The 15,353-nt window shown below is 45.3% G+C and overlaps 1 protein-coding gene across 5 annotated transcripts in view; it reads left to right on the forward strand.

Annotated features, from left to right (window-relative positions):
• The window catches only part of SCAF8 (SR-related CTD associated factor 8), a 208,983-nt gene that overhangs the window by 57,784 nt on the left and 135,846 nt on the right, over positions 1-15,353 (forward strand). For 4 of the 5 annotated variants that reach the window (XR_006388664.1, XM_044289934.1, XM_044289933.1 and 1 more), the window contains 5 exons: positions 5,990-6,143; positions 6,471-6,601; positions 7,932-8,108; positions 9,428-9,501; positions 10,847-10,976. Coding sequence is in view for 4 of the 5 variants with exons in the window: in XM_044289934.1 (XP_044145869.1) it covers positions 5,990-6,143; positions 6,471-6,601; positions 7,932-8,108; positions 9,428-9,501; positions 10,847-10,976 (666 nt within the window). In the remaining variant the exon portion in view is untranslated. The remainder of the gene's footprint in view (positions 1-5,989; positions 6,144-6,470; positions 6,602-7,931; positions 8,109-9,427; positions 9,502-10,846; positions 10,977-15,353) is intronic. The other variant, XM_044289935.1, reaches the window with a different exon arrangement.

Genomic DNA, 15,353 nt, shown 5'->3' on the forward strand with positions numbered 1-15,353 from the left:
ATAACTACTGGAGCTGGGGGCCGGAGCACAGTGAACGCTCCGGCCCCCAGCTCCTCCTCCCAGTCCCACCCCGCTATTTTCTATTAATCTATTAATTGTACAATGGGGGCTGTGGATGGCACTGTTATGGGGTGGGGGTCTCTGGATGGCACTGTTATGGGGTGGGTGGGGGTCTGTGGATGGCACTGTTATGGGGTGGGTGGCACTGTTATGGGGTGGGTGGGGGTCTGTGGATGGCGCTGTTATGAGGTGGGGGGGTCTGTGGATGGCACTGTTATGAGGTGGGGGGGGGTCTGTGGATGGCACTGTTATGGGGTGGGTGGGGGTCTGTGGATGGCACTGTTATGGGGTGGGTGGGGGTCTGTGGATGGCACTGTTATAGGGTGGGTGGGGGTCTGTGGATGGCACTGTTATGAGGTGGGGGGGTCTGTGGATGGCACTGTTATGAGGTGGGGGGGGGTCTGTGGATGGCACTGTTATGGGGTGGGGGGGGGTCTGTGGATGGCACTGTTATGGGGTGGGGGGGGGGTATGTGGATGGCACTGTTATGGGGTGGGTGGGGGTCTGTGGATGGCACTGTTATGGGGTGGGTGGGGGTCTGTGGATGGCACTGTTATGAGGTGGGGGGGTCTGTGGATGGCACTGTTATGGGGTGGGGGGTCTTTTAAAAGTATTTGGGCAAAAAGGCAGTTTCGGTTTCGGTTTCGGTCAAGGGGTATCCTGAATTTTCGGTTTCGGTTTCGGACCAGAATTTTCATTTCGGTGCACCCCTACTTATTATCTAGGACTTTGTGGTCTGGCCATATTCTCTTGATACATTTTTTTTAATATATATCCTACTTACAGCCTATGTGCCTAAGGGTACTTTCACACTTGTGTTGCTGGATTCCGGCAGTCTGTATGCAAATAGATACCATTTGTAGACGGATCTGGATCCCTCTCTCTGATTGTCATCCAGAAAAACGGATCCGGTATTTATCTTTTTCACATTTTTGAAGGTCTGCGCATGCGCAGACCACAAAACCGGGTCAGTTTTTCCAGAACACTTGGGGCCTGATCCGGCATTATGAATTTCAATGTAAAATAATGTCGGATCTGGCATTCCAGCAAGTGTTCCGGAATTTTGGACATAGAAAATACCCTCTATCCAAAAACCGTATAGAAAATACCCTCTATCCAAAAACCGTACAGTGACTGAACTGAAGACATCCTGATGCATACTGAACGGATTGCTCTCCACTCAGAATGCATTAGCATAAGGATACTTTCACACTAGCGTTTTTCTTTTCCGATATTGAGTTCCGTCCTAGGGGCTCAATACCGGAAAAAACTGATCAGTTTTATCCTAATGTATTCTGAATGAAGAGCATTCCTTTCAGTATGCATCACAGTCCCTCTTCCGTTTTTTTGGCCGGAGAAAATGCTGCAGCATGCTGCATTTTTCTCTCCGGCCCAAAATCCTGAACACTTGCTGGATCCGGCATTAATTTCCATTAAAAATGTATTAGCGCCAGATCCAGCATTAAAATTGACGGATCCGTTCTTCCGGTCCGTGCATGCGCAGACCTTTAAAAATGAAAAAAAAATAAAAATACCGGATCCGTTTTTCCGGATGACAAAAGAAGGGACGGATTCGGTATTTCAATGCATTTATCAGACGGATCCGGATCCGTCTGACAAATCCCATCCGATTGCTCGATCCGGCAGGCATTCCCGGTGACAGAACTGCCTACTGGAGTCCTCTGCCGCAAGTGTGAAAGTACCCTAAAACTGATCAGTTTATTTTCCGGTATTGATCCCCTAGGACGGAACTCAATACCGGAAAAGTTTAACCCAAGTGTGAAAGTACCCTGACATGATAGCCAAAAACTTTGCTGGTGCTTAAAGGCTATGTACATTAGCAGTGGCGTACACACAATCCATGGGGCCCCGGTGCGAAACTGATCCATGGCAACATTATCAAGTGCCAACCCTCCATGTGCCAGTATCAAGTGCCAAAACCCTTGTGTGCCAGTATCAAATGCCAACCCCCCCGTGTGCCAGTATCAAGTGCCACCAACCCCCTCTTATTTGCCAGTAAGAAGTGCCAAACCCCCCCGCATTTGCCAGTAAGCGCCAACCCCCCTCATCTGCCAGTATGAAGTGCCAACCCCCCCATCTGCCAGTATGAATTGCCAACCCCCCCTCTATTTGCCAGTAAGAAGTGCCAACCCACCCATTTGCCAGTAAGTGCCAAGTTGCCCCCCCACCCACCCATTTGCCAAGTAAGAAGTGCCAACCCCCCCCATTTGCCAGTAAGAAGTGCCAGCCCCCTCCCCCTCATTTGCCAGTATAAAGTGCCTCCTCGTGTCCCAGTAAAGTCCGGTGTATAAAAAAAACAAATAAACCCTTACCTCCTTAGCATCGATCAGAGGAATAGGGAAGGGAGACGCCTCCCTCCCCTGCCCGGCCGCAGCACAGCTATCTGTATCGCTGTCCTGAGGACGGCGATACAGATCACTATGGAGATGAACGCTTCCACAATGGAAGCGTTCATCTCCCTGTCACCTGCCGCTGCCGCGGGCCCACACTTGAGTTTGAGTGGCACTACTGCAGGGGCCAGGGGTCCACAGGCGGATTTTTCCAAAGATGTGAATTTCATATGACTTTGCTTACGCCCCGAGTCTCAGTGATGTAAAAGAGATATATTTAGGGGTTGCACACATTGATCACTTTTATTACTACTCTCATTCCTATACCTAGGAGGTTGGTCTAAAACTACTTCACTTTCAGGATCCCAGGGGCTCTGCATCAAGCAAGATGGATGGCAAAGGCAATATATGCACTTAAAGAGGACCTTTCACCAGAATAAAACTTCTAAAGTAACTATACAGGCATGTAGAGCGGCGCCCAGGGACCCCCCCTGCACTTACTGTTATACCTGGGCGCCGCTCCGTTCTCCCGTTATTGCCTCCGGTATCTTTACAGTTAGGCTCCACCCAGGGGAACCTGCCGGCGTCTCATTCTCCCATGCTGTAGCGCTGGCCAATCACAGCGCTCAGCTCATAGCCTGAGAGAGAAAAAAGCCTATCAGGCTATGAGCTGAGCGCTGTGATTGGCCAGCGCTGCAGCATGGGAGAAGGAGGCGCCGGCAGGTTCCCCTGGGTGGAGCCTAACTGTAAAGATACCGGAGGCAATAACGGAAGAACGGAGCGGCGCCCAGGTATAACAATAAGTGCAGGGGGGTCCCTGGGCTCTGCTGTACATGCCTGTATAGTTACTTTAGAAGTTTTATTCTGGTGAAAGGTCCTCTTTAAAGTTGTCCTCTTCACTAAACAGTTGAATATTCCTCAACGAGAATTGAAAGGAATGAAACGGGTTGCACATTTTGTCATCTTGATATATGTTAAGGCAATTGGCAAAGTCGATCGGCTCCAAAGAATGATTTGGACATGCTACAGCTTCTTAGCACTTACCCAGATGCAGACGTAAAAAAAAGTGCTCTCACAGTTGCTAAGAGACACCTTTGGTATCTTGTCAGAAACAAACGTAGGATTGGCTTTTTTGGACGAACGTTAAGGAAAATATGACTAAAATTTTTAAACCAAACCTGCAAAGAAAAAGGAAATGAAAAACCTAGTTTTTGAAGGAAAAGACCTGAGCCATTTCGTTACTAATAAGACATTCTCTGAATTGTTTGGGATCCACGACGTGACAGAATACTGCAGTGCATCTCTAAGAAGCCATGTGAACGCTCTTAAAGGGCTTCTGTCACCCCATTAAACCGTATTTTTTTTTCTTTACTAATAATCCCTACACTGCGATCTCATCATACATAAGCTAATTAATGATTTTCGTTCAGTAGAATTTGTTAAAAATCTATTTTTGAAATATGTAAATTACCTTGCTACCAGCAAGTAGGGCGGCTACTTGCTGGTAGCAGCGCGTCCTCCGATGGTAATGACGCCCCCTCTGCTTGTTGATTGACAGATCCCGTCCGCTGGCCCTTTCTCTGCTGGCCCTGCCTGTTTTGATTCAATATCTGGCGCCTGCGCTGCGGCCGTACCTCTCTTCAATCTGCGCAGGCGCACTGAGAGGCGGCCACTCGCTCGGCCGCTCGCTCGGCTGCTCGCTCCTCAATGCGCCTGCGCCGGGTGTAGATGTGACGTCATCGGCGCAGGCGCATTGAGGATGGAGCGGCCGAGCTAGTGGCCGCCTCTCAGTGCGCCTGCGCAGATTGAAGAGAGGTACCATCGGAGGACGCTGCTGCTGCCGCCAATGAAAGGACAGGAGGAGGGGAGGGGCTGTGGCCACTGCGCACCAATGAAGCTTAATCTCTAATTTATTCATATACAGGAGGCAGGAGCTGCAGAATCACACAGCCGACTCCCTGCCTCTATGAGCTGTAGCTGCGATCTGCGGTAGTTAACGCCTCAGGTGCCGCGGATCGCAGCTACTGCTCATAGAGGCTGGGAGCCGGCTATGCGATACTGCAGCTCCCGCCTCCTGTATATGAATAAATAAGAGATTAAGCTTCATTGGTGGTGCAGTGCCCCCCCCCAAGCCCCCCAGTATTAGACATTGGTGGCCCCCCCAGTATTAAGCATTGGTGGCGCAGTGCGCCCCCCCCCAAGCCCCTTAAGCAGTGGTGGCGCATAGGCCCCCCCCAGTATTAAAAACATTGGTGGCGCAGTGCGCCCCTCCACAGGATCCCCTCTTCCCTGCTCCTCCGATCGGAGCCCCAGCAGTGTAATGCTGGGGCTCCGATCGGTTACCATGGCAGCCAGGACGCTACTGAAGCCCTGGCTGCCATGGTAAGCTCCATGCTGCTCTGTGCACAAAGCACACAGCAGCAGGGACAGTGTGAGCTCCTATTCACCCTGATAGAGATCTTAATGAAAAAGAAAGATTTACAAAAAAAAAAATATACACATTAACAATAAACATACATCTTCAGCAGATTTGTGGGAATTTTTTATTTTTTTTTTCAAAAATGAAAATTCCCAGAATATCGGTATAAATTATCGGCTATCGGCCTGAAAGTTCACAATATCGGTCAATATCGGTCGATCCCTACTGCGCATGCGCCGGGCTTTTCCAATTTTCTTGAAATTTGGCATATATATCTTTTACATCACTGAGACTCGGGGCATAAGCAAAGTCTGCACAAATTTAAGATTTTTTTTTTTTCCATTACAAAATGAAACACCCTAATGTCTTGGGAAAATTTTTCATGACTGCATTTTACACATATTAGGCTAAAATCATTTTTTCAATTGGTCTTTGTATAAAATATTAAGCCATTCTGTCACAAAGGGTTAACAGTTTGTTTGTTTTTTTAGCTGTGTGAATCCTACTTTTCCTTTGTGCACCCTTATCTCTAAGAGGTCATAAAGGCTTATTTAAGCCACATTCTTATCAATAATATAAGGATTGAGCTTTAATGAGTGTTTATAATGTCAGAGAGCAGAGATAAGGAGCCTTCAGCTCCCCAACTGAGGGAACAGACAGAAAATTAAGATCCCTCTATTGCAGCATCTCTGCTCTGTACCGATAAAAGGACTCCATATTTTTTTAAAGACCAATTGAAAAAAATATATTTTTACCTCAAAATAAGAACAATGCAATAATCAAGAAAAGAAAAATGCCCCAAAGGTGTACATAGCCTTTAAGTCTCAAGACATAACTATTCCCAGCCTTAAGCCTCATTCACACATCAGTGTTTTGGTCAGTGATTTCCATCAGTGATTGTGAATCAAAACCAGGATTGGAGCCTCCACAGACATAAGGCATAAGGGTAAGATCTGCATCTGTCCTGTGTTTAGAGCCACACCTGGTTTTGGCTCAGAATCACTGACCAAAACACTGACATGTGAATGAGCCGAAGTTTGATTGGAAATCCCCTATAAATTATATTTGACACAAAGGACAGAATGACAGCTAATATTGTATTGAGTAATTGTAATAATGTCACGTGCATGTGAGATATTTATATTGACTCATTTTTCAGAGCAAAATTGTAAGAGTACTGAACCTGTGGCAGAAGAATAACGTGTTCAGGAGTGAAATTATTCAGCCGCTTTTGGATATGGCTGCTGGCATTCCTCCCCCTGTTGTCACTCCTGTCTTTCCCAGTACTGCAGCAGCTGTTAGCAACACACCAGGTAAAGTCTTAATTTTCTGAATTATTGTTCTAAATTGCAGTCTATCGTCTGATATTAGACGATAATTTTAGTATGCCCATTGGCCAACAGATAGAACTTGCATCAGTCGTCCAGCTTGAATATAGCAGTCATATTTACCAGACAGAAAGATAATATTATTTTTTTTCTTCATGAATCTATTTATGGCTATATAGTATTTAATTATGTTTGCTGTGCTAAGGTGAATATATAACATTGCACTGCAGCATACAATATTCCCTTTATTCCTTATATTTATGTAACTCTACCATTGTTTACAATCTGATTTGGGTTTACTTTTGTTATTAGGCACCCCAGCAACCCCTGTTACCCCAGCAAATGTAGTTCAAGGCATACCTGATCCATGGATTGCTCAGATAACCAATACAGATACAATTGCAGCAGTGGCACAGATTTTACAAAGCCCCCAGGGACAGCAGGTAAGTTTAAGTTAATGCCCATGGTAAGGGACATGTCAGTAAGGTGAACATCCTGTTTAACAGGCATTATTTATATTAAAAACAATCATATGGTAGTGCTTAAATGTTTGTGAACCCTTGACAATTTTCTATATTTCTGCATAAATTTGACCAAAAACTTCATCCAATTTTCATACAAGTCCTAAATGTAGAAAAAAAGATAACCAAATCTAACCAATGAGTCAAAATATTAGGAAAACTGCATTTCAGCATAAATGCCTCATCCCATCTGTGAAACACAGTGCTCGTAATGTCATGGTTTGGGCCTGTTTAGCAGCATCTAGGCCAGGACTGCTTGCCATTATCGATGGAACAAAATATTCTGAATTATTCCAGAAAATTCTAAATGAAAATGGCAGGGCATCTGTCTGTGAAAGTTGGTCATGCAGCAAGACACCGACGTTCTACCAAAGAATGCTTAGAAAAAGAATAGGAATGGCCAAGTCAAAGTCCTTTCTTTAATCCAATAGAAATGTTGTGGAAGGGCCTGAAGTGAACAGTTCTTTGGAAGAAACTCCCCCAACATAATACAGTGGAAGGCGGCCAGTGTGCAGGACTAATCAACAATTACTGGAAACGTTTAGTTACAGCTATTACCGCTCGAGGGGGTCTCCAAATACTGGAAGCAAAGGTTCACATGCTTTTGCCACTCTATAGAGATATTGGGTCATTTTCCTCAGCAAATAAATGACCAAGTCTAATATTTGTTAATCATTTGTTTGATTTTTTTGTTGTTGATCTTTATCTACTTTTAGGATGTGAAAATCTGATGTAGGTTGAGGTCAAATTTATGCAAAAATATCTAAAATTCTGAAGGGTTCACAAACTCCCGAGCACTACTGTATAATGTTTGACTTTGTTTTGGGCACGTCCAGTTTTAGATCTGGTTGTAATAGAAGTTTTTGGCTTCCCTCTAGTGGTTGTTCAAGATACTTAAATACCACAAAAGTCACTACACTGTTAATACACTTGTATGTATTCAAGTCGTTTGGTCCATTCACCCATTCCTCTACCAATCTAACATTTATAGCAATCTGCCACCACATTCTCCAAGAAATAAAAATAGTGGGTGCCATCTGAACATTGCTAGGAGTTAATAAAAAATGACTGAATATGCAAAATCTGAACTCCAGAATCTTTTCTGTTGTCAGTGTGAGTTCTCTTATAATGAGATAAAAATCCTCCTATAAAGATTTTCCATGTGATACTGCAGAATGTATACAGATCTAGGGCATCTCATTGTAACTTACTCTTTTCATTTTTCATTTTTTTCTTTTCTTTTTTTTTCTAGCTTCAGCAGTTGGTCCAGTCGTTGCATGTCCAGCAACAGAAGCCACAACCCTCACTTCTACAAGCTCTAGATGCTGGCTTAGTGGTTCAGTTGCAAGCCCTTACAGCACAGCTAACAGCGGCAGCTGCTGCCTCGAACACACTCAACCCGCTAGAGCAAAGTGTATCTCTCAGTAAGGTATGATGTATGCAACACAATTTAAATTGATTGGTCACTATACGTACAACTCAAAGTAATTATTTGTATATAGGATATGTGATGCTAAAGGGGCTGTCCGCTTTTTTAGATCAGCGGAGGTCCGACTCCCAGCACCCCCACGGATCAGCTGTTTGAAGAGAAAGCAGCGCTCATACGAGCGCTGCCTTCTCTTCACTGTTTACCTGCTCGTCATCGCAGCTGCAGTGGTGGTGAGCTGTATCTACATCTATGGAATCCCCATTCACTTCAAGGGGATGGCTCCGTCCTGTTCAAGTGAATGTAAAACGGCTAGGGCAGCACTAAAGCCCGCCCATCAGAGCCGGTGACGTCACCGAACACACTGCCGTGCGAAAGCTTCCGCCCGGCAGTGTGATATGATAAACAAAAGAGCCCGTGCCCTGCACGATTTAGCGCAGAGCAAGGGAGCGCATCGGAGCATGAGATGCTCCGATGCTAGCCTCAGGGGGGCTGTCTGGGGGAAAATAAGGTTATGTCCGGGTTCAGCTCTGAACCCAGACAACCCAACCCCTTTAACTACGCGTGCACAATACTTTACTGTGGGGAAGGGGTTCATAACACTGATTTAAAGGGTCTGTTTTTCCACTGCTGGAACATCTTTCAATGAGCCATGAAAAATTGGACAGCCCTTTTGTACCTCACCTTATAGTTCTTGATCTGCTCCTCTATTATTTATAAGACCATATGCAAATGTTTATTTTTTTTTCTCAAGAAGACAACTCCTTTAATTATAAACCTAGTAAAGGTTTCTGTTGACGATTAACTCTTTAAAGAGGTTGTCCAGGATAGTATCCATGGCCTCTCCTCAGGATAGGTCATTAGTATATGATCTGTGATATTCTGACATCCCGCACCCCCACAAATCTGCTGTTCTGCAGTAGTTCCAGTGCCTGAACAACTCCCTCCATTGTGTGGTGGATGGAGCTGGTTACTGCAATGCTTCTCTCATTTAGGTGAATGGGAATAGGGCTGCACTACACAGTGGATGGTGCAGTGTATTTATGGTGCTGGAGCAACCCTGAAACTGCTAATCGTGGGGGTGCAAAGTGTTGGACCCTCACAGAGCAGATATTGATGGCCTATCCTTAAGATAGGTCATCAACAGTAAAATCCTAGAAACCCGTTAAAGTATTCATGTTTAGGTGCGTGTTCTTTTGTGTGCATATTCGGTTATTTTTGCAGATATATCTATACATTGTGTAGAAAGTTCAGTACTGCATTTCCTATGTATCACTATTACGTAGGCTTAATTGTGCTTGGTATTTCTGTTTTCTTGTCAGAAGCTGATAGACCGGTTTGATTTTGGGGAGGAGAATTCACAGAATGAGGACTCAAAAAAGGATGGTTCACAAATGTAAGCTCTTTTTCGAGGTGAACATATTCTGGGCTTTATTTATCATTCTAGTTGCTCCAACAATTTATGGTTGTATGTCCATGTGAGTGAAAGGGTTAAAGGCTATGACCACCTTCCCAACCAACATGTTTAATACCGCCAATCCGATATTGATGACCTATAATGGCACTAGTTCATCAATATATATGGAAGGCGAACCCTTTTATCAACAAGCATCTATCAGCATGAATAACCCTATTAAACCAGGCATATTGACTAGTAGGGTTGATCATGCTAAGTAAAACAGTATATTTATTTTCTCTCTCAGTTGAATAGTCACAGAGCTATATAAATTTTTATATTTATCCAAATTAACTAGTTGGCGCACCAAAGAGCTGGGAGTAGCACTAGGAGCTCTACTAGGGAAATGCCCCTGTGCTCTGGGCACTCCCCCTCCCTTTGACTGATGGCTTCATTAACAGCAGAGAAGCACAGCTGCTGGGAGGATAATGAGAGGAGTATGCTCTCCTCACCCTTCACCCTTGTAACGATGATCCGCTGCCACCAATGAGTTCTGAGAACCACATATTTTGCCACAACACATTAGCAAAATCATGATTTCCCAGTAGAATGCATCTGCCCTTGCCCAGTTACTTGATGCAGTGGTTAGGGCCGGCCAAATGTCCAGCCCTGTCAGTCTTGTGGTAGGCGGGCACTTCTTCACCCGCAGGGACAGCCCCCCACAGGTGAAAAAGTCCTGCTGTTGAGAAACAATTCACTCCTCTCTACTGCAGGATCAAGACCTATTGCAGAGGTTCTTCATTTTTTTCAGTTTAGATGTGTTAGGACACGGTGACCATAGCTTTTAAATGATGTAAGTTTTGCCACTTGGAAACATAAAATTACAACCCATGTGTGACCCCTTCTTTGGGTAGGTAGAAAAGTGGGTTCTAAGGCATGACCTACTGAGTAGAAAACCATGGTTTACCTTTTCTCCTTAATATTCTTTGTACATGATTTACTTTTTGCTTCACATGTTTGTTTTCTTGTATATTATGGATTAGTATTTACAGCTCTTTCCATGAATTCCTATATAGATATATCTGTTATCAAATCTACTCACAGTCTGATTATTAGTATCAGAGGAGAGGCTAATAATAATAATATTTCGAGGCTGCAGCAACTCAAGACTCTCTGCAGCTTCTGTGCATCCCGTTAGCAGACACTGTCTTGTAACATAGACAAATATTCTGCTGATTTGGTTTTGCTGACCCTACAAGATCACTTCTACTCTGTTGCCATGAATGTTAATTTTTATGCTAAAAATGCTTACAGACCATCAATCACCACTTGTCTTCTTTTTCAGTCCGCTTGTACCAGATTCTGTGAACAACTCACTTTTCCATCAGCTTGCAGAACATTTACAGCAGCAAAATCTAGAACATCTACGCCACCAATTCTTGGAGCAGCAGCAGCAGCAGCAGCATACTCCAAAGGTAAGTTGCCTGTGATAATCCATTCATTTATAAATGAAAACATATACAGAATGTGCTCTTATATGGATGTTTATATTTTGAAATGCAGTCTCACTAGTGGGGGGCATGAAGACACTATGAGGGAACGCTAAACAGCAAATGTTAGCTCGTTCTAATCAGTTTTAGCTTAGTGTGTGTGGGAGGCAGGGCTTCTTCTTCCTTTTAATATAATGTCCCCCCCCCCCCCCCCCCCCCTCCTCATCATTCCACCTTCCTCCAAGCAGAAAAAGTGATGAAGAGTAGCCCAGCTCCTCTGTTGCCCATCAGCCTTGTGGTCACCCATTGTTAACACTCCCCTCTACATTATATGTTTCCCCCAGTGTTCTTTGGGGTTCCTATATGGGGCTTTCATAGTTGGGCCCGCTACAACAGCCCCTGTTCACAACCCAGTCAGGACCCTCCTTCTTTTATCTTGTCATCAACATTTCCCCCTCACATAGCACAAAATGCTGTATCTGACATTGCTACACAATTATCAGTGCACCAGGCAGATGCATTCCCCCCATTTTAATAATTGCTCCATCGCCACATGCTCTATCAATCAATCAATCGTATTCAGTTCTGATGTGCACCAGGCAGCAACATTACTCACTTCAATAAGCGTAGTAATTGTGCTATCACTAGGTGCAGTGTCTGACATGCATCAGGCAACCACATTACCCCCTTCAAAAATAGACTAATTGTGCTGGTGCTGAATTTGACAAGCCTACACAGTTGTGATGTGCACCATGCAACCTCATTACTCCCTCTATAGGCAGAGTGATAAAGGGGAAATTTTGAGATTTATATCTATTTTTGTGTTCCGTCCCCTTTATTCTGTTCCTAGGCTGTCTTTGTTTTCTATATAACCCACTTAATCTGTGTATCATATACACACCCTCCAGTCCTTCATACACCCCAGGAGTAACATACAATGCAGATACATATATATAAAAAACTACTTTACTGATAACATAGAGGTGACAAAGCAGTGGACATTACATGAAGATACAAATAAGACATTACATGGGATACACCAACATACAGCTACCTCGTTTCCTGCCCTCCCTGGAGACTAAGCAAATGTGGCTAAATAATGGCTATGTATATACTATATATACATAGCTACAGTGGATATAAAAAGTCTACACACCCCTGTTAAAATGTCAGGTTTCTGTGCTGTAAAAAAATGAGACGGTAAATCATTTCAGAGCTGTTTCCACCTTTAATGTGACCTATAAACTATACCACTCAATTGGAAAACAAACTTAAAATCTTTGAGGTAGAGGGGAAAAAAAATATAAAAATAAAATAATATGGTTGCATTAGTGTGCACACCCTTAAACTAATACTTTGTTGAAGCAGCTTTTGATTTTATTACAGCACAGTCTTTTTTGGTATGAGTCTATCAGCATGGCACATTTTGACTTGGCAAGAGTTGCCCACTCTTCTTGGCAAAAACACTCCAAATCTGTCAGATTGCGAGGGCATCTCCTGTGCACAGTCCTCTTCAGATCACCCCACAGGTTTTCAATCAGATTCAGGTCTGGGCTCTGGCTGGGCCATTCCAAAACTTTAATCTTCTTCTGGTGAAGCCATTCCTTTGTTGATTTGGATGTATGCTTTGGGTCATTGTCATGCTGAAAGATGAAGTTCCTCTTCATGTTCAGCTTTCTAGCAGAAGCCTGAAGGTTTTGTGCCAATATTGCCAATATTGACTGGTATTTGGAACTGTTCATTATTCCCTCTAGCTTAACTAAGGCCCCAGTTCCCACTGAAGAAAAACAGCCCCAAACCATGATGCTACTACCACCATGCTTCACTGTGGGTATGGTGTTCTTTTGGTGATGTGCAGTGTTGTTTTTGTGCCAAACATATCTTTTGGAATTATGGCCAAAAAGTTCAACCTTGGTTTCATCAGACCATAACACCTTTTTCCACATACTTTTGGGAGACTTCAGATGCGTTTTTGCAAAATGTAGCCTGGCTTGGGTGTTTTTCTTTGTAAGAAAAGGCTTTCGTCTTGCCACTCTACCCCATAGCCCAGACGTGAAAAATACGGGAGATTGTTGTCACATGTACCACACAGCCAGTACCAGTTTCTTCCCTCCACCTAAAAGGTTTCAGTTTGTTTTTCAATTGAGTTGTACAGTTTATAGGTCACATTAAAGGTGGAAAAAGTTTTGAAATGATTTATCTTTGTCTCACCGTAACCTGACATTTTAACAGGAGTGTGCAGACTTTTCTCGTGCATGACATTGGGGGACACAGCACCATGGGTATACGTCCAACTACCACTAGGAGGCACTAGACACAAAAAGTGTTGGCTCCTCCCAGGTGGGCTATACCCTCTCCACAGGCACGAGGTTATTCAGTTTTAGTCTAGTGTCCGTAGGAGGCAGACCTGTCCTGCTTTTTTTTGCAGGTCCTGCTGTTTTTTTTTTTTTTTTTTTTAATAATTGTTTTTCCTCTCTTCTGCAGGTCTCGGTGTTCTCCACCGTTATACCTGCTGTAGGCTGGGGCTCCTTTGTATTCCACTTTAGTTCCGCCTATCCCCAGGTATCGCTTTCCCCCCCCCTACCCTCCTCACCTAGTTTTATGGGTCCGGAGGGCCCTCGGTCGGCCGCGGTTTTTGGGCCTGCTAGGCCGCGATCTTCCCGCCCCCTGGGGAGGGGCTATCTCCTCCACCCTTTCCTGGGCTAACGTGGGTTTTCTGTTGGAGGGGGTGGCTAACCCCCTCAATTGCTTCATTTCTCCTGCAGCCCTACTGACCACCTCTATTTGGGGAACAAGCTGCTGCATTACCTCTTTGGGGAACAGGGCATCCAGGTCCAGATAAGACAGCCTCTGCTGGCTGCTTTATGAGCGTCTCCTCTCCCAGCCTCTCCTCGGATCGCCACGTGTTTTCACGTGCGTCCGCTGTCTACCTGCTTGTGTGCAGTACCTCTTCCCAGATCCCATCGTGTCCCCTGAACAATCCTTTTCTGTAGGTTCCCCACGAATGGGCTCGCTCCGTGTCAAAGCCATGGGAACCTTGTCCGACTCTCCCTGGTGGAGTCGCTGGACCGCTACCTACCCAAATTGCGGCCACCTCTGCCCTCCCAGGGTCCTCCCTGCAGATGGGGCACGCTCAGTTACCAGGTTCGGCAAGGGGTAGCTCACAGTACAACCTTGGGTGGTCTCAACAGGGGTCCACCCCTCCTCGGCATCCTCGGCTCCTCCCCAGGACAGGCCTGAGGCTGGTGACGAATCCTTTCCTGTCACCCCATCCGTTGCCTCTGGGGACACCTCTGCACCGATTCCCTTGGAACAGAGCATCAGGCGGTCTTCCTCCATACAGAAGCCCTCTGGGAGGTCAAGACTAACGTGCACGGAGGAACCTCTCCTACCCAGGGTTGGTATCCCCTCTAGTGGATTTTCGGATGGCGCTCCCCTGACTGCTCAGGTATTCAACCGCACAGGTAAGGCAGCCGTCCCCGTGTTTAGCATACTGAGTCACCTACGTGGTGTCTCTGGTACGTACGCCTTCTCCTTAACATGGGGGTACCTGCACCACTGCCACAGGCTGTCCCTGACAAGCCTTCCTGGTTCCCCTATACCAGGGGCTATGCTCTTCACATTTGGGAGTGTTTCCACCGGGTCCCCATCCTGGTGCTGGTGTTCGTCACTCTACCTCATTACAGCGGGTTCCTGTTGTAGGCAAGCTGTTAGCTCAGGCAATCGCCTCCTGTAGGTTGGTGAGTAAAGAGCAATTATTTCTTCTGTTTCCAGCCGCCTTGCCCCTTTTCGTAGGTAGAGTACCTACACCTACTCCAGATGCTGAAGCCATTACTCCTGGCTGGCTCTATGGTGTTCCATACAGCACTATTTCTCCCTTCCGGGCGAGATGTACAGGCCGCCTTCAATTGCCGTAGCAATTGCACCTGTCTGTTCCCAGCCACTTTGCTCCCATCATAGGTAGAGTACCTACACCATCTCCGATGCTGTAGCCAATACTCCTGGCGGGCTCTATTGTGTTCCACGCAGCAACATTTCTCCCTGCAGGCGAGATATAGAGGCTACTTTCAATTGCCGTAGAATTGCCCCTGTCTGGTTCTAGTGGCACCAGATTGCCACCTTGATCCCTTGAGGGTCCATTCACACGTCCGTTGTTTCTTTCCTGATCTGTTCCGTATTTTGCTGAACAGATCTGGACCCCTTCATTTTCAATGGGTCCTGAAAAAAAATCTGACATTGTGCTGTCCGTTTTTTTTCAGGACCCATTGAAAATGAATGGGTCCAGATCTGGTCCAGATCTGTTCAGCAAAAAAACGGAACAGATCAGGAAAGAAACAACGGACGTGTGAATAGACCCTAACA

Source organism: Bufo gargarizans, chromosome 4 (genome assembly GCF_014858855.1).
Source record: "Bufo gargarizans isolate SCDJY-AF-19 chromosome 4, ASM1485885v1, whole genome shotgun sequence".
Lineage (NCBI taxonomy): Eukaryota > Metazoa > Chordata > Amphibia > Anura > Bufonidae > Bufo > Bufo gargarizans.